Genomic DNA, 19,514 nt, shown 5'->3' with positions numbered 1-19,514 from the left:
CATACTGTTGGATTAGTGTCTAAGTCCATAACTAGTTTGGTATGTACTTGACCCGATGGTGCATGATCATTTTGGGTTGCCTTCACCAAAGCAACTTGATAGGATGAATTATGGAGAGAAATGATTAAATATGATTTATTAATATATTATGAGAATAATATATTAAAGGAGAAATCATATTGTTTAATTAATATTAGTCAATAATTAATTGGTAATTAGTTTTGTGACTAAAAAAGACTAATTAAACTTAAGGGATTGGAATTGTAATTATAAGATAATTGCAATTTGGGCCATGGATTGCCTTATATTAAGGAGTGGACGAATTCTATGGGAAAACCCAAGAAGAAATCGTCCAAGGCCTTAAGGAAAGGAATCTATGGGTTGCTTAGGGCTTAAGCATCCAAATTAGGGTTTCCTTGTTTGATAACCCCAATAGCCTCCTATATATATATATATATATATATATATATATATATATATATATATATATATATATATATATATATATATATATATATATATATATATATATATATATATATATATATATATATTTCTATTTTGGATCAAAAAGAAAAAGTCCAGTGTGATGACGTAACATCCTCCCCTCATGATTTCTGCATTTTGAATAATTATAATTTGACATTTTGGATATTATATTTGGTGATGGTTTTTGAACTAATTAATGAATGAAATTGATAATCTTTCAATGAAAAATTTTATCACTATTTTTAGGCTGTTACAAAATTAATATTACAACAGGGCGACAACTAAGAACTCAAAACAATCAGTCATCTTTTTTATATGGATAACTAATCTGGGATTCGTCTTTTTTTATGTGCAATGGTTTACAAGAAGGGTGGAAAAGCTTTCTTCATGTATAAGATCGGATGAAGTTATTTCTATCTGCAGAATTTTGCTTGAGAAAAGATTGGGAAAACCCTAACCAACACATATGGGGAAAAAAAATTAATACTAGCCTAAGTTGTCTGAACATACCTACCAAATCAACATAACCACATATACACCTTAAAATTATGCCTAAAACTTTGGTCATTGATCTATATTCCACATACCATTTGGTCATTTTGTAAATATCTCTTGAAATTTAAAGAACTAGAAAAAGTGATAACGTGTCAACATAACCACATACACCTTAAAAATCATACGTTGACATGCTTCCCAACCCACACACATGATCATTAAAACAAAACCATGGAAGAAATTTTGCCAAAAACAAAACAAAACAACTCATCAAGTATCATAATCTCTTCACCTTTTTCTTAACTTTTCTTTATAAATTCAATTACACACCATACAATTTTTCACAAAACCCGACTTTTTTCAAGCCATGTAACAACATCACACTTTTAACCACCAGTTTTAACATTAAGTTTATCGACTATACATCCTTACAACACACCACCAAACCCGAAAAAAGAGAGGTGCCACAAAACCCCATCTTTTCTTCATCGTTATATAAATTATCTCCCTTCCTCATATTAAAAAAAATGACACAGAAATGTCGACTAAATTTCAACATTTCCAATCAACCATTTTTCAAGAAAGGTGTAGCATGAAAGCTAAACGACAACATGTTGAGCAGATTTTGAATACCTGTGAGTAACAAATTCAATCTTTTCAGATACCATATTTTGCAGAAACAATCGGGATAAGGTCATATAATAGCAATGTACTTTTTCAACTCTTTCTTATGTACATAACTATGTTATTTTCACACATACATTACCCTTTCATGACCTTATCCCAAATCAATCTAAACTCCAAAATTTTGAAGTCATATAGTGAAAGGTAATATAAGAAAGGGAAAGGGATACATACCGATAGAAGCTTCTAGTATATCTCAAGATACAGTTCTTCCATAACAGATGGATGCTATGTACAAATTCTTTGACCATTTCTCCTGTTGATAAACAAATCCAAGACATAATATGGTAAGCCATAAGTGTTATGAACCGAATAAATTGTCTGAACATGATGTAAATGACCATTTTGCCCTTGTAACACTAACAAAAAGAAACAGGAATTTATCCCATTAAGCCTTTTTATGCATAAAGCACTTAATTACCTTGACATGGGTACTAGGAAAAGCAGAAGTCCTGAGAGTTTCTTGAGTGACATCTTGTAATTTCCTCCTTGAAGTACTAAGTATGAAAGCAGCTTGATCTTCAGTTGCAGCAGCTGATGTAATTCGGTATCCGTTTTCCCATCTTCTATGAATCCCTTCACTCGGATAAAGAAAATCAAGTTCCACCACCTGCAAATAACCAATAATATAGCAATGTAATTACATTCCTTTACACACAATAATATAAAACACTTGGCATTTCTTTATCAATAAAAGCAAAATGTAACAAACAAAATACCTGATTGGAATAAGTTGCATCACGAGACATCACAATGCCCCATCTATTACCAGCAGTTGTCATTGAAGTGACCAAAAAGCCCTCCTTCCATTTCTTGTTGATCCACTTGAATGGAAACACATCGCTTACTTTGTATGATTGTTGTGTGTACGTTGTCCCTAGTGAGGGGTAAAAAAGAAAAAAATATATATATATCACTTATACAAGGGTATTTATGGAAAATTCAAATTCTTGACTTCTATTAGAGCTTTGATCCCGAATACAACAAAAGATAACAAGGACAAAACGTTATCAGGTAAGCTATGTATGATAATATGAGTGTTTCTTTATTACTTAATGTAGGAGAAAAAACAAGTTTTTACAAATTTGCCCTCATTAAAGAAAAGGAAATGAAGACTTACCCTTTGACATTACAACCAAGGCACTGCCATTCGAGGCACCTGCAAGTGATGTTATGTAATAGTTTTTCTCCCATTGCTCCATTATCCACTCCTTGAATATATACAAAAAGGGAATTCAAATGCTTATCGTTTCTTCAAAAGAGACAGATTGAAGAAGGGCGTAAGATGTAATTATTATTTATTACCTTGCGTAAAAACATGGGGGTAATCTCGTAAACCTGCGAAGTGAACCCTGTCCCAGCATCCATGACAACTGCCCATAGATTCAATGCAGATGCTACACAACTAACATACAAACCATCATTCTTCCCTTTTTCCACATGCTGATGAAGTCTTGAATCCAATACATTATAATAGTATCTGAAACAATTGAAATACAAAATATCATTACAAATGGAAGAAATCTAAAGTAGATTGTTCTTAAATAGCATAAAACAGATTAAAGTTAAGAAATGTTGATATTTTGAGTGCACTATTATTTATACCTTTGCTTCATTGGTGTTCTTGATGTATAAACTGAAATCCACTGATTAGCTGGTGTCCCGAGTCTAATTTTCTTCTTAGGTTGAGAACCATCTTCCAAATCACTAAGCAGCCTTCCCCTCTTTTGTCCCACCTAAATCACACACACACACACACACACACAAACAATATATCAAAACCCTCAATGATATTATCAAAATTAATAAAATATAAAAGAGTCACCTTTAGAGCACCATCGATTCTTAAAGGGCGCAATGATGCATTAGAAACTAGGCAGTTTTCAAACAATGCAATAAGCTTTGAGTAATTAGGCTCTTCATCAAACTTCATATTGGTCACAGCTTCAAGAAATTGTTTAAAGGGTGAAGGACAATAATAACAAAGAATATCCGGAGACGTTGCCATCTTTTTTTTACAAACAAGGAACCCTTTGTTCTCTCCCTGAAATCCCAAAAAAAAAAATGTCAAAACATGATGCCAATATATTAATATTTGTCCCTTAAGTCTTTGTTCTATGAATGGGACAAAAGTGGCAACTTTTTGTCAGTGAACTTTCATACTATGACATTCGTCTAAATCATGACATGACATGACATGACAAGTTGTCAGACTGATGTGTATGGGAAAAAAAAGTAGCAAATTTTGTCACATCATATGACATGACTAAACAAGTTGTACAGATGTTGAAAGACTGATGTCAATGAGACAAAAGTAGCAACTTTTTGTCCTATCCTGAAAAGGTGAATTTGGATAATTTAGTAAAAGTAGAAAAAAAACTTACAACGAAACCTTGCCATGGAAGTTTTCCTTTAAGGAGGAAAACTAATGTATAAGCCAATGATTCAAGGTCATCTCTTCTACTTCCAGTCCTTCCTAAATGAGCATGTACACTCGCGTAACGTACTGTTCCCCTATAAAAAAAACAAAAAATTTATAATAAAAAAAAGACCATGATTATCATAAAAGCAACAAGCATACACAAATAAATGAAAGCACATTGCTATTTCTTGCATTTAGATCTACTTACTAATACTATATTTAAAGATATACAAAAATTACCTGAACACATCAGGCTTTTGGTCATAATCAACATGATTACCCGAAGACGTATCCCTCCATTTTGAAGCTGAAAATAAAAAAGAAATGGATCGCTTATTAAGCTCATGTAGAATATGTATAAAATAATATGAACCTTAAAAGTAAGTAATAGAAATATATATATACCTAAACCAAGATCAACCAAATACAACTTTTTCTCATTGGGTGTCCCCGGTTGACCGAGTAAAAAGTTTTCTGGTTTTACATCTCCATGAACAAAACTAAAAAAGAACAATTAATTGTCATATGAAATTCATATTAAAAGTCTAAAACTCACATGTATAAATTTAAATTTTACCCTCTTAAGTGAAGCTGCTCTAATATTGATAAAGATTCCACTGCTATACAAGCAACCATTTCTTCTGAAAGACTACCAAAAAGAGGCGAAATATCGATTAAAAACTAAAAAAATTTTAAAGAAAATATGCAACAAATGTAGATTTTTTTTACATACGTTTGGTTGCTAGAGTTCCAAACATCCCACAAACTCGGGCCTAGCTTATCCATAACCTAAATCAAAAGGGCAAAATAGGAATTACAAAAAGTGTTTTAAGACTTTAAGACACCATGGAACAAAATAAAAAGAAAAAGTGAAGAACTCACAAGGATATAATATTCTCCTTGGCGACCTTTGTGATGAACCATTGGAATCCCATAACAACCATTTAGAGTACTTCATAAAGAAAAATAATCATAGAAAATTAGTTTTCTTGTGCTAATTAAGGTTCAAGAAATGTAAAATGAAACTTTTTAATTACCTATAAACTTGCCACTCATAAGGAGGACCATAACTACATCCCTTCCCATTACGATGTTCCAACTTCAAAGCAACCTACATAATAATAATAATAATATATTTGAATGAAATAAAATATAAAACAATTTTAAAAAATGGAAAATTAAATGTGAATGAAGATGACATGTACCTCAAGAGCATCTGGACCCGAGTTTCCCATGCCACCTGTCACCCTCCTACCAACATAAACTTGACCAAACCCTCCTTTACCGAGTTTTCTTTCTAACTTGTATGCAGGAGAATTGCCAACTTGCACCTACAAAACAAGCAAAATCCAAAATTTTAAAAACAAAAAACAAAATTATATTTTATTAAACTATGTTATACATTCCATGTAGACAATCCATGGCTCAAATCATCAATGCCATGATCATCAAGAATCATTGTTCATCCACTAGTTGAAAATCTTTAAAAAGTCATGAAAGATAATTTCTTTCCTATTATTATTTATGGGTTTTCATTCTTTTTCCCAGGCATTGTATTAATATTGTGTTCTTAAACCAAAGCAATCCACAAAAGACCAAAATAGAAAGTAAATCTTCTACCTTTTTGGAAAATAAAGTCTTCTTTGCTTTTTAGCATTAGAATCATGATAAACTTAGGCCCCGTTCTTTATTTCTCCATTAAGTGTTGTTTAAATATATGTTGTTTAAAAAAATATTTGAGAAAATGATGACAGTATGACGCAACTAGGGAAAGGGAACAAAAAAATAAATGGGGACAATTTTGTAAAAGGTTAGGACTTAATGGGAGAAAGAGTCTTTCATTTAACTCACAAAATAATAAAAGGCAAGAACTTTATGAAATAAAGAATCAAAATAATAGTCATAATGCGTTTATAAAGTCAGCCAAATTACCAAAAAAAGCATTATATTTGAGAAGGCAGCTTTGTGGTTTAACTACTAATAAATGTTTCATACATTTTTCCAAATTAACTGTTTAAACCTCATATATCAGGTTTAACTGGTAATTTTAGTTATTTAGTTTGGAAAAATGTCTGAAACTTTAATAGTTTGACTGAAAAAAAGTAAAGTATAAGTGGTTAAACAGCAAAACTCCCCAAAATATAATGGTTTTCTGCAATTTTTCAAATAAGAAATGACAAGAACTATGAAACAAAGAATTCAAATAGTAACTCCTAATGCATTTATAAAATCAAAAAAAATTAAAATTTAAAATTAAAAAAAATACCCTTTCAGGAACGGGGCTCGAGCTTCCTTCCTCCTCACCATTAACAACCAATTTCTCTGCACTTTTTCCCACAACCAATTGATCACGAATTCCCACATCCAAATTCAAGTGGGGCCCACGTCCACCACCAACACCACCAAATATCTCACCATTTTTATCATGTTCAATTCCTCTAACCCCTCTACCTCTGCCACCTGGCCTCGGCATTGGAATCGGGTATGCCGGAGTTGCTTTTGGTGCCTGAGCTTTACCTCTGCGGGTCCCACGACGTGTTGTAGGGGCTACTACAACAACAACATCATCATCATCATTATTATTATTATCAAGATTTATCACTTTTTTAGCTTGGCGAACTCCACGTCTCAAATCTGGCATCTTTTTTCTTCTTCCATGCACAAATAAATACTCTTCAACCTTCAAAAAAAATAAAAAGATTCAAGCATATTTAGAACATAATCATGAGAATCAAGAAACTTTTTAGGTGGTTGTATGATAAGCATCTAAAATAGGTAAAACTTGATATAGCTACTCATAATGATATGCTTTAAACAAACATTGTAGTTGGTTACCTTTTTGAGACATTGAAATGACTAAAGGGACTAAACGAGAACATACGAAATAGTTAGTTGCTAAATCATATGATATACGAGAAAAGATGAAAACTTTTGAAAGAAGATCTCTTTCTTTGAATTAAATACCTTCAAAAAGATTTTAAGGAATCGTTATTGGGAAAGCTTTGATTTAAAATGTGCTAATACTTGTTAAACACCATTCACCTTTTTAATGTATTTTTCTTTCTTAATATTCTAGATCCATTATGACTTCCTTTACTTGTAGACCTTTTGTACTTAAACCATATTTAAAATACCTCAAGGGGAATAAAATTTGCTTCAGATTTTCAGAGCACATTATGACTATATAATTTCATTGCTAAAAACTGCATTCATACAAACAATAACTCACGTGAACTTTGATTCGTGTTCTTGGATGTTCTAAAAAGTAAAAACCAGTTAAAATATTTGCCATTCTGACTTCTGAACAAAAAGGCAGAAACTTTGATGAATATAATCATGAATCAAAGTCGGGAAAGTTAAAAACAATTATCACAGGCAACATTATGTAAAAATTACATATGCAGCAATGATCAAATTAAGAAAACACACATATGAAACACTTAAGATTTATACAAAGTGCTAACCAATAATCAAACACATGGTGTGCAGGAAGAGATTCATCCTGGAAACCCCACGTACCAGACATCAAAACAAAAAACAGTAACTGATACTCAATCTGCATAGATGCCTATTTTCATATAATCAGAAACCCCAACTGCATATATAAAGTTAAGTTCATCGAAAAAAGCAATCTTGCTTCATATCATAATACCCCACACCACTACAGACCTAATAATCGGACCTTGCTATTGAACTAAACATCAATCGGTTTCATCATCACTTACAAAAACTATACGAAATGAAGATGAGATCAATCTACAAGGCAATCAACAACGATCGCCGGAAAAAACTCAAAGTTTTGTTGCAAAAAGATGGATACCCATTTAAATACTCTAAACCAAACAATCGGAAGCATAGAACATCAATGCAGAAATGTCAGTATTCAAACACATATAAACAGTGCAATCAAGGACCAAAACAGGTAAAGATAAAGATTATACCTTTAATTAAATAGGTGTGTGGGCGGATTATTGATTGGTTTAGCCGTATAGGTATGATAAGATTATGAAGAAATCCCTAAAGATGAAATTGAAGATAAACTATTGTATATTGATGAAATGGGGTTGGTTTATTTATATATGGATGAGTAAATAGGAGAAAGAAACGACGGTCGGTGAGTCGATGCGGGTGTGCGGTCGATGTGTGAGAGATATGGCGCATGGAAAGACGGTGTGAGGCGTAGATTGTAACGTTCCATTATTACAGGCTTACAGCATATACAGATATTGCCATTGACATAGCAGATTTGGTGTTGTGTAAATGGGCTCTCAATTTAACATCTTCCTAAATATGTTTGTGGGCTGATTTCAAATCTCTTATCCAATGCATACGATACAGTGTACATAATGCATATTTGTAAGAAAGTCCCTACTCGACTTTGATATTCTTTTAAAAGAACCACCTAATATTCTTGGCCTAATTGTGAATGTATCATCAAACTTGGTTGCAAAAAAGAGCAAAATGCATCTTTCATTTGAATTGGAATTAAAATCTAACCCACATTAGACATAACACCTTGTAGTGCGAAAGTCCTTTTCATGATGATCATTCCATGAAATAAAATCGTAAATTTTCGTCTCCATCGACTACCCACCGAACTTGGTCATCTACATTAAATACATTTTTCAAAACTCCTCATATCTTCCCGTTCTTTTAAGTACCCCATTTGAAATGTAGTCAATGTAATTTGTCTTTATACACATCTCTCCGTTGTATAAAATATTTCATTTGAAAAGGTTCCACAAATAATATTTCTCTCCATTTACTAGAATACTTATGGAATGAATTGGTACTCCAAGAACCCAAATAAAATCCTCCAATTCTTTAAAAGTTAATACATTATAGAGAGTTTTGATTCCACCTTGGGTCCATTAATCCCTGCATGTGATAAATATATGATGGTTCACGTATTACCTAGTATATGGTGTCAGAGTCTATGTTGTTTTTTCAATTATTTGTGCTTATTTTCATATAGATACTTTGTTTGTAACACTTGGTTTTGGTATGTTCTTATTCATCAAACCTTTTAACTTTGATTTAAGTTAAGGGTTGGCTTAAGCCTAAGTGCGGTGTGTGCCTTTGTTGACGCAGCATGTCTGGTAGCGTGTCCGACATGGCTTGCCTTTTATTTGGCGCGAATCATTTTAGTTGGCGGCCCAAACCCTAATTCTCGGACTTTAAGCCTTATTTAAAGGCACTAACTCTTAGGGTTTGCCTGATACATCAGCATCCATCTCCATAAAGCAAACGATAGCCTCCCTTATGTGTGTTTTTTGAGTGTTTGGTGATTTTGGTGCTCTTTAAAGAAGAAGTTAGCCATTTGGTGTCAGGATGAGCATTCTTTGGTGAAGATCCAGCCTTATCATTTGTGTATGGACCTTCATAAGTCTTCAAGATCCAAACTTTATGCTTATATGCTTCTGGATCTAACAATTAGTGGTGTTTGCGGTCCCTTTTATGATGTTGCTTTGGAGTTAGGAAACTCCGGGTCAAAATCTTTGTATGGAGTTGGTTTTTGGACTTCATAGAGTAAAAGGAGTGCATGCTCAAGCTCTCCTTGAGCCATGTATCAAGTAACTAGCAATACTTGCCACTTTTAGATCTAGGGTTTTGGGTTTTTATATGGGGATTCCTTATGGATAAAGTTGGAAACTTTATCCATTTAGATCATCATTAAAAATGTTATAGAAAGTTTGAACCCTTTGCTTAAAGGATTAAGCATTTAACATGAGAAGTGTTTTTTCCCAGAAAGTGTATAGTGCCATCCTTTGAGTGTGTTGTGTCTGAGGGTAAAAACGTGACTATTTTGTGCTTTAGTAGACGGGACACGTCTGGCGAATTGTGTGGCGCATCTAGTCGTTAACCGTTGACTTTTACCAGTTGACTGTTGATTTTTTGACCAGTTTGACTTTGGGTTAAACTTTGGTGGATTTAGGGTTTTGGACTAAAGATTGACCTTTAATTATTATTGGTCACTATGGTACAACTAATGGTAATTTAAGTGGTTAATATTGTTGATTCATTTAAGGACGTGAGTGTATGATGGTTCAGCTCTCTTATTCAAGTTAGTGTTCTCATTATACTATGTTTGATATGGTATATATAATGTGGTAGCCTGTATAGATACTGTTAGGGTGTGAATATATGATTAGGACTGGTTTGTCTTATATTGTGGTATGTGTTGGATCTTATGGGAAGTTAATTGTAAGCCTTCAGGCCTACTAAGAGGATAGTTGGAAGTTTAACATGTCAGATTAGGATGAGGGCTATGTGCTTATAGGCCTAATGAGGTATTGACTATGAGTTGGTTGGAAGTCTAACAGGTCATGTTGGGAAGAGGGTATTGTACCTATATGCTCACTAAGGTGTTAACTATGATCCTTTTACATGTATGCATTGTATATGTGATGTGATATATGGTAAGTTGAGGAACTCACTAAGCTTTTTGTGTACTCTCTTATGTTAAATGTTTTTCGGGTTGTTACAGTGATAACGGGAATGGCAAGGCTTAACTGTTACGCATCAATATTTTGTTTATATTTTCGAACTTCTGCATACTCTGATACATTTTGATATGGTTTTATTATGGTTGAACATTTTGGTGCTTATGATTTTAATAAAAAAAGTGGTTATTGGAATGTTTTTAATTATGTTTCAAAAATGGAATTTTTGTCTGGAAATTTGAACGTTGCATTGTTTATTATCATCATCCCTTAAGGTGTGTATGGAACCTGTATGAGAAAGGGGACGAAAAAACAAGACTAAGGTGACTTGGGTTTCGGTATGTGAGTACATATCAAACATTGCTTTTACTATTACACTCTCATTCTTGTGTGACTTATACTTCAGTGTGGAAATCGAATGTTTTACCCAAAAGATATTTTAAAAGTTATTAAATGGTAATTTAAAGTGATTTCAAATGTGTCACGCTAAAATTAGTTATTTCTAAAATATATAAATGTGTCCATCTATATATTATTCATATGATGTTAATCCCTTTTGTGATTCAATAATCTTCCTAATCTAACATATTATTTTGGCATGTGCTCATGTGAAAAGTAAGATAATTAGGGACATACTAAGAGTGGTCACATCGAGGATTAAGAAGACTATTTATGCTTAAAATAATGGAGATTTTGTCATAATTTTTCTCTTTATGGGTATTAATATCCTATAATAATCTACTTCGGGGACTTTTGCACGTTGGAAATGGTTTAATAAACTTTAAAGAATGGTTTTAAATTACTATTCAAACTATCCCGGATGTGAGGATTTTCACTTAAGTACCACACACCACTTATAGACAAATAGCTAAAGTGAGTGCACCATACAAAACACTCAAATACATGTTAAGATATTATGTCATTGACATTGGTGGGAATTAGGATCCATACTTGTTGTTGGTAAATTTTTCTTACAACAAAAAGTATCGTTATAGTATTGAGACAAAACCCTACAAAGCATTATGTGTACACAAATGTAGGAGAACAACTTGTTGGCTTGAAGCGGGTGAAAATATTTCAAGTCGAGAACATTTGCAACAAACTATATATAACTTGGAATTGATCCATGAATAAATAAAAGGGTCCCAATACATAGATAAATTTTATTTGGTTTTAAGAACATGCCAATGGATTTCGAGGCGGGTGCTTATGTTTTGATCAAATGCCACCTTGGAATTATATTCAAAATCTTGAAAAATAATGGATAACAAGGTTATACAATTAATTTCCACCTTATTTTGTTTGGTTCAAGACATATATTGTGTATGTTATCCCCAACGTGTTTGACATATGAAGAAAATGATAGTATTTTTATCGGACTCCATGTCAGTAAAGAGAGCATGCTAATTAACACAAGAGTCTATTGAATCTAATCAGTAACCAATCATGTTACCAGAAATCAAGTCAGTACATTTTTATATGTATGTCTTTGGACCCAATCCCATTTGGGAATCATAGAGCAACATGAAAAGATGTTATCATAACATGTTTTGTTGTTGTCGAGTAGATGTTCTTTATATTTTGACCTTATGTCAATTAACATAAACGAATAATAAGGTTGATATTTTGTTGTTAGACATAATGTATCTATCAAATAATCACACTCATGTTAATTCACTACACCCCCCCCCCCCCCCCAACATACACACATATTTTCCTTACTGCATAGTTTTCTTACCATATGTTTAATAAAATGTTAATGTGTCATGTTTAAAGGGATGGATGCTCATCAATGAAATTATACAACATTAAAGAATTGAATGGCTATATTCAGTGTCCTTGAAATTATATTTTTTTGAAGATTTTGTCAATAGTTAGAGGTCCAAGTATCAACCCTCGGTTCCATAATATGAGTAGTTTGAATATTTTGTTTGTAGTCTGGTGACTCCATTGTTGTATATATCATCAAGAGTATCAAAAAGAATGAACGAACTTTTGGTAAGGTCACCTAGGTTACATGGGATAATAAATGAACAAATATTGTTTATAGAAGGTGAAACATGAATGGTGATGGAGCAAAACTTATGATATCACCTTCACCATCATAATACCACCACTTTCGTCTCAAAACTTGGAGTAGACATTATTGGAGGATGTGGTCAATGATTTAATCTTGAGGTTCTCATACGTGCTAGTTGTTGAAGAATGTAACACGAAAGGGATGAAAGAATATGAAGATTCATCTTAATATAATAACAATACATAAATGATAAAACTAAAAAAATGTTCAATGTGTTTTGGTTTTTTTTTTCTTTAGATGTGGTTAAAATAGTTACAAAGTTTCAAATGTCATCCTTTAAGAGGGTTTCTTTGTGGCTTTGGTCCTTGTCCAAATTGAAAGTATATTTTCCATATTTATTAAATTATGACAATGGAAATAGACACACCCAACCCCTACCACATCCCTTATAATCAAATTCCATATATCATCTCCATTACTATCACAACCAAGCCTTCGTCAAGTAAGACCATTGTAATGTCCGCAAATTCGGGCTAGTCAATTTAGAGATAATAAACGTTAAAAATGACTTTTTGATAGAAGATTATTTAAAATAAATAATCTTAACAAAATTTATAGTATATGTCACAGGGATTCTGTACCATATAAAGAACGTTGAAAACTGACTTATAACAAAGAAGTTATGACTCGTCGAAGTTTCGCGATTAAACCGACACGGCTCCGCATAACGTAAAAAATGATTTTTTGACGAAATACTTTTTAGCCGTAGAAATCAAAACGAAATTCGTAGTAGACGTTAAACCGAGAGCGTGCATATAGAGAACGTCCAAATCTGACACTTGTAACATCCCAATTTTCAAGGCCAAAATTATTATTTTAATTATGTTACTTGTGAAACAGTTTACTGAAAAACATCATCAATATCATATCGATCATAATCCCATAATTCAAATATCATAAAACATGTCATGAAATAATAATAATGTCATAGTACAATCCCAAAAATCTCATAATGCGGAAATATGGTGTGTGTGTGTGATGTGCAGCTACCGCGCCGACTCTTTACTTTCGCTAAAGAGGTACCTAAAACAAAACTAAAATTGTAAGCATGAAGCTTAGTGAGTTCCCCCATCATACCACATATCATAAATAACACACATACTGTCAGGCATATCTGGGTGTCCGGCCTACCCCTTCTGTCCTTTCGACCAATAACCTTGCCTAGCATATCTGGGTGCTGGCCTACCCATTCGGTCCTTTCGACCGATAATCTTGTCTAGCATATCTGGGTGCTGGCCTACCCCTTCAGTCCTTTCGATCGGTCTCCGAGGACTATTTCACCCCTATTACTACCACATAATATCATAGCACATAACATAATCTGTCTAGCATAACTAGGTACTAACTACCCCTTCAGTCCTTTCGACCGGTACTAAGGTCTATCCTACCCCTCCTATTGTATATCACATAACATTATAGCATACTAACACATAATCATAACAGATAGTAACATACCAGATAATTATCACAAAGACAGTCATCTCAACTATAACTCTTACTAGTGGGTCGACCTTGGTGCATAAGACCCACTTCTACTGGAAGGCAACTCACCTCGCAGAACTGTGTGTCGAATCTCGTGGAAAGTAGTCTATAACAACTGCTCTGATGACTCCCGGCTATCATAATTACATTAACACTCAATCAGAGTCTATAACACTACTTAGGGTAAAATGACCATTTTACCCCTTGGTCCAATTTGGAACATTCATAAGATCTAATTCTAACTTATTAAATCCAATGCACCCATGGCCCATCAAGACTCCCTAAGGACCCACTAATGTCCCAATTTTACAAATTGGGCCCAACCCTTCAAATGGGCCTTTTCACAATTCTCATAAGTCCTTAGCCCAAAATGGAATAATCTTGAGTTGCCCAATATGGCCCAAAAGGCCCAATGCTTCTAAGTCCAAATTCCAAAGCCCATAACTATATTCTATAGTGGGATATGGGGCCCAACAGTCCACGCCCAGTCCCTTAAGGCCCAAAAGCCCAATATATCTACTCTGCATGCGTATGTGTGGTGTACCTGGCACGTACGCCCAGCCTACGCTGGCCTTGACCAAAACGGGAAGTTGAACTAGTACGCACAGCGTACCACGGAGTATGCTTAGCATACTATCCAGCTTCCTTGGGACCTCATTTGTGACTTAATCCGTTAAGTCTTTACGTCCAAGATGTAGATCCAGACCCTTTAAGACCTACTTAACCATAAAGTCATAAACCTTATGTGCTTGCATGCATGTTTGGGGTCAAAACATGATTTTGGTCCTTTTAACAATCTTTAAGACCAACTAACACTTGCATGGTTGTGGCTTAACCATCAAGGTCCGGTTTTTATGACTCTTAGTGCCTCTAAGAGCCCAAAAGGACAACTATTATGATCTAGAATCGTAAAGATGCAAGAAGCCACAACAATGGAGTCCAAAAATGACCTTAAACACCCCCCATAAACAAATCTAAGCATATAATGGCCAAGTATGGAACTTGATACCTCAAAAGAGTCAGAAGTGATGTCAATCTCTTGGATCTACAAGCTCTTGGTGGATCCTTGCTTCTTCTTCAATCTCCTTTCTTCCCTTCTCACTAACCCAACACACAAACACTCTCAAATGGTTTCCAAATCACAAAGACACATAAATATGAGCTAGGGTTTTCGTGGTGGCTGTCTATGGGTGAAGGGAGGCTGAGCAAACAGGGGTAATGTTCTTTATATAGGGAGCAAACCCTAAATTTTAGGGTTTAAGGATATGCACACGTACGTTGCACGTACTCCTGGTACGCTGGGCGTACGTGCATGGCTTCCGCGGTCCATTCTCTTGAGTATGTTGAGCGTACATGGCAAGGTACACCCCGCGTATGGTGTTCCCTCAGCCCACTTGTAAGGCCCAAATGTCAAAGCCCAAACCAAACAATTTCACTATTCAATTAAGATAATTAATAATAATACATGGAAAATCCCGAATGTTACAAATCTCCCCCACTTGAATTGGACTTCGTACTTGAAGTCCGTTGTTGCTGCTGAAAATAACTCGGGGTAGTGCTCTCTCATCTTGTCCTCCGGCTCCCAAGTCCATTTCGAGCCTTTGCGGTGCTGCCACTGCACCTTCACCAGCTCTGCTTCCTTATTCCTCAGTGCCTTCGTCTTCCTAATCAGAATGGCTATTGGCCGCTCGATGTAGTTCAGGTTGTCGTCCACCTGAATATCCTCGAGAGGTACCACCACAGAGTTATCTACCAGACACTTCTGTAACTGGGAGACGTGGAACGTACTGTGAACCTGGCTTAGCTCAGCTGGCAGATCCAACCTATATGCCACCTTGCCTACCCGAGCTACAACTCTGAAAGGGCCAATGTACATGGGGCCCAACTTGCCCCACTTCCTGAATCGAATGACACCTTTCCAAGGTGACACCCTCAGGAGGACCATATCCCCGACCTATAACTCCATGTTCGAACGACGCTTGTTGGCATAACTTTTCTGCCGACTCTGAGCAGTCTGAAGCCTGCTCCGGACCTATAAAATCCTCTCTTTCGTCTTGAGCACCACGTCGGTGCTCCCTACGACCTGCTGTCCAACCTCACCCCAGCATATCGGGGTCATGCACTTCCTCGTGTACAACATCTCGAAAGGAGGACGATCGATACTCGCATGGTAGCTGTTGTTGTAGGAGAACTCAACCAATGGGAGGTAGGTATCCCAGCTACCAACAAAGTCTAATATGCACGCCCGCAACATATCCTCCAATGTCTGGATAGTTCGCTCGCTCTGATCATCCGTCTGCGGGTGGAAGATAGTGCTAAAGTGCAGTTGAGTACCCAACTCGTCGTGAAATTTCTTCAAGAATTTGGAAGTAAACCGTACGTCTCTGTTAGAAATCACGGAGACTGGCACTCCGTGTCGGGCCACAACCTCCCGAATGTAGATGTCGGCCAGCTTCTCGGCCGTAATGCTCTCCTGTATCGGTATGAAATGGGCACTCTAGGTCAACCGATCCATGACGATCCATATCGAATCCACTCCCCATGCGGTCCTAGAAAGCTTGGTGATAAAATCCATAGTAATATCTGTTGAATTGGTGTCTAAGTCCATAACCGTAATTGGTATATACTTGACCCGACCCGAGATGGTCCATTTGGGTTGTATGACATCATACATTTCGGTAGACTAAAATGAGAGAAATAACACTTAAGGTTTATTAATATATTATAAGTTCTAATATATTAATAAGATTATTTAATTAGTATTGATCAAAAATTAATCTAGAATTAATTAAGTGATCAAAAGAAGAGTAATTAAATATATGGGTTGATTGTGTAAATCATCCATACTTGTATAGTGGGCTAAGACTCAATGGATTATCAAGTTGGGCTAAAACCCATAGGATACTCCATGGATGCTCCATGGTGTATTTGAACCCATGGATCCAAGGAAATGGAAAGCCATGACAATTAGGGTTTACCATAATTGTAACAACTATATAAGCATCATATCTTGTGAAAAAATCGGGCGACTATGTGTATGTGGAGGGCAAGCCAATTTCATGAAGTGTGCATTTTCTCTCAAGTTATTCCAAATGTTTATGGTGTTGTGTGAACCATTTGAGGTGTCACACTTGAGGCACTAGGCTCTTGAGCTCCATGGAATCAAGCACCAACCAAGAGGTATGTAATTCTACTAGAATTTATATTATGTGTACTTTATATTATGCTAGTTAGAACAATACCTTGGAATATTTATATTTGCATGTATAATAGAGAAAACATAGATCCAAGGTATTTAGGGTTGCATGTACACTTAGGAGTGCTAGAATTCTCAAAACCCAACAATATCTTCTCATTTCCACATAGGGATATCCAACGGTTGCGTCTTGCCGTGAGGCCTCTAGTGCTCTGCCTTGACCTTCTTGCAGCTCAGGCATCTCTCGATGTACCAGGCTACATCCCACTTCATGCAGGGCCACCAGTAATCAGGATGAAAAATCACTGTACATCTTTGTCGCTCCGGAATGGATAGAAAACCTGGATTTGTGGGCCTTATCCATCAAAATATGCCGCACTCCGCCCCAGTACGGAACCCAGCCCCTCTCGTGTAGGGTCAGCAGTCAACGGTTTTCATAGTCAAACGAGGCCACCTGGCCTACGATCCGCTCGAACTTCCGGTGCTCCTCATTCAAACCCTCCTCGTGCGCCTCACGGATTTGCTCCAACAACGGAGTCACTACCATCATCCTTAGACAAATATCTCTAATCGGGGCTGCCTTGCGGCTAAGCGCGTCGGCCACAACATTGGCCTTCCCCGGGTGGTAGAGGATCTGACAATCGTAATCCTTCACCACATCTAGCCATCGACGTTGCCCCATGTTCAGATTCGGCTGGTCCATGAAGTACCCCATAGAGGCAGTGTCGCCAAATCTTGAGGGCGAAGACAATCGCCCACAACTTAAGATCATGCTTCGGGTGGTTTGCCTCGTGAGGCTTTAGCTGCCTCGAAGCATAGGTGATGACGTGACCTCTCTACATCAATATTGCGCCCAAACCTGAAATGGATGAGTCGCAGTACACCACAAAATCCTCTACGCCCTATGGCAGGGCGAGGATCGGCACCTCGCATAAACTATGTCTCAATGACTCCAACGTTGCCTGGTGCTCAGGCCCCGAGCAAAAGACCACAACTTTCTTCGTCAACCAGGTCAAGGGTATGACTATCTTGGAGAATTCCTGAATGAATCTCCGATAATAGCCTGCTAATCCCAGGAAACCCCGAATCTCATATGAAGACTTCGGAACCTCCCATCTCATCACGACCTCCACTTTGGTCGGGTCGACCAGAATACCGTTCTGGTTGACAAGGTGCCCAAGAAACTACACCTCGCGCAACCAGAACTCACACTTGGAGAACTTGGTGTACAAGCTCTCTCTCCTCAGGGTACCTAAAACCTCTCGCAGGTGCTCATCATGCTGCTCCTGCATCTTGGAGTAAATGAATATATCATCAATCAAAACTATCACAGACTGATCCAACATTGGTCTTCATATGCGGTTCATGAGATCGGTGAACGCGGTAGGAGCATTGGTGAGCCCGAATGGCATCACCACGAACTCGTAGTGGCCATAGCGAGTCCGAAATGCAGTCTTCTACACATCCTCGTCCTTGAACGTCATCTAATGGTAACCTGAACGAAAATCTATTTTGGAAAACCAAGATGCTCTCTGTAGCTGGTCGAATAGATCATCAATCCTCGGGAGTGGGTAACGGTTCTTCACCGTTACCTTGTTCAACTCCCGGTAGTCTATACACATCTGGTGCGACCCATCCTTCTTCTTCACAAACAGAATCGGGGCTCCCCAGGGCGAACTGCTCGGTCTAATGAATCCATTGTCTAACAACATCTGCATCTGTGTAGACAACTCCTGAGATTGTACACACACACCGGAGATTGTTTTATGATTGAGAGGATCCTGGAGTTTTATATACAGTTTTCTTTTGGACATGAGTTTTGATGAATTGACATTGTGGACTTTTGTGGTTTTATTATTGGAATGAATGTGTTTGAAATTTAAAAATTTGGTCAAAAATTTTACGTCGTTACAAGTTGGTATCATAGCCTTGTTTTGAGGGATTCGAATGCACCTGCTGGTGTGTTTGGACTCAAAATGGGGATTTGAGAAGAATTTTCAAACTAAAAGAATTTTCCCAAAACGAGAACTAGTTTCAAGAGAAAACAAGTTGAAGCGGTGTGTACAATCAGCCAGAGCACGAACGGTGATTTCCCAAAATACCCTTACTTTTGTGTTACGTGATATTTATGAGATATTTTACTAAAATTGCATACTAGAGGATAAGGTAGGTATTTCATATTCTAGGGCTAGAGTTGCTTGATTTGTGATGCCTTAGACTAGG

The 19,514-nt window shown here is 36.2% G+C and overlaps 1 protein-coding gene across 1 annotated transcript; it reads right to left on the bottom strand.

The window, feature by feature from the left end:
* Window positions 1-1,259: 1,259 nt before the first annotated feature.
* Window positions 1,260-8,303, bottom strand: LOC111883865 (casein kinase 1-like protein HD16). Its single transcript, XM_023880193.3, has 18 exons — window positions 8,032-8,303; window positions 6,357-6,770; window positions 5,296-5,421; window positions 5,128-5,201; window positions 4,973-5,042; window positions 4,824-4,879; window positions 4,668-4,739; window positions 4,496-4,590; window positions 4,331-4,397; window positions 4,053-4,182; window positions 3,494-3,712; window positions 3,274-3,404; window positions 2,974-3,148; window positions 2,789-2,879; window positions 2,388-2,545; window positions 2,090-2,278; window positions 1,843-1,924; window positions 1,260-1,617 (listed from the first exon to the last, which is right to left on the bottom strand). The coding sequence occupies exons 2-17, from the start codon at window positions 6,729-6,731 to the stop codon at window positions 1,865-1,867; spliced, it is 2,088 nt and encodes a 695-aa protein (XP_023735961.1). The 5' UTR covers window positions 6,732-6,770; window positions 8,032-8,303; the 3' UTR covers window positions 1,260-1,617; window positions 1,843-1,864.
* Window positions 8,304-19,514: the final 11,211 nt, after the last annotated feature.

Source organism: Lactuca sativa, chromosome 7, assembly GCF_002870075.4.
Source record: "Lactuca sativa cultivar Salinas chromosome 7, Lsat_Salinas_v11, whole genome shotgun sequence".
Lineage (NCBI taxonomy): Eukaryota > Viridiplantae > Streptophyta > Magnoliopsida > Asterales > Asteraceae > Lactuca > Lactuca sativa.
Note: the sequence above shows the minus strand (reverse complement) of the source record. Positions and strands in the feature narration are given on the sequence as shown.

Excerpts from the sequence above, each read along its gene's own strand:
- LOC111883865 (XM_023880193.3), bottom strand. The coding sequence starts at position 6,731 with ATGCCAGATTTGAGACGTGGAGTTCGCCAAGCTAAAAAAGTGATAAAT. Across the intron at positions 5,202-5,295 it reads CGGGTCCAGATGCTCTTGAG|GTTGCTTTGAAGTTGGAACA; the intron begins GTACATGTCATC and ends ATTATTATGTAG. Across the intron at positions 4,183-4,330 it reads CAAAAGCCTGATGTGTTCAG|GGGAACAGTACGTTACGCGA; the intron begins GTAATTTTTGTA and ends TTTTTTTTATAG.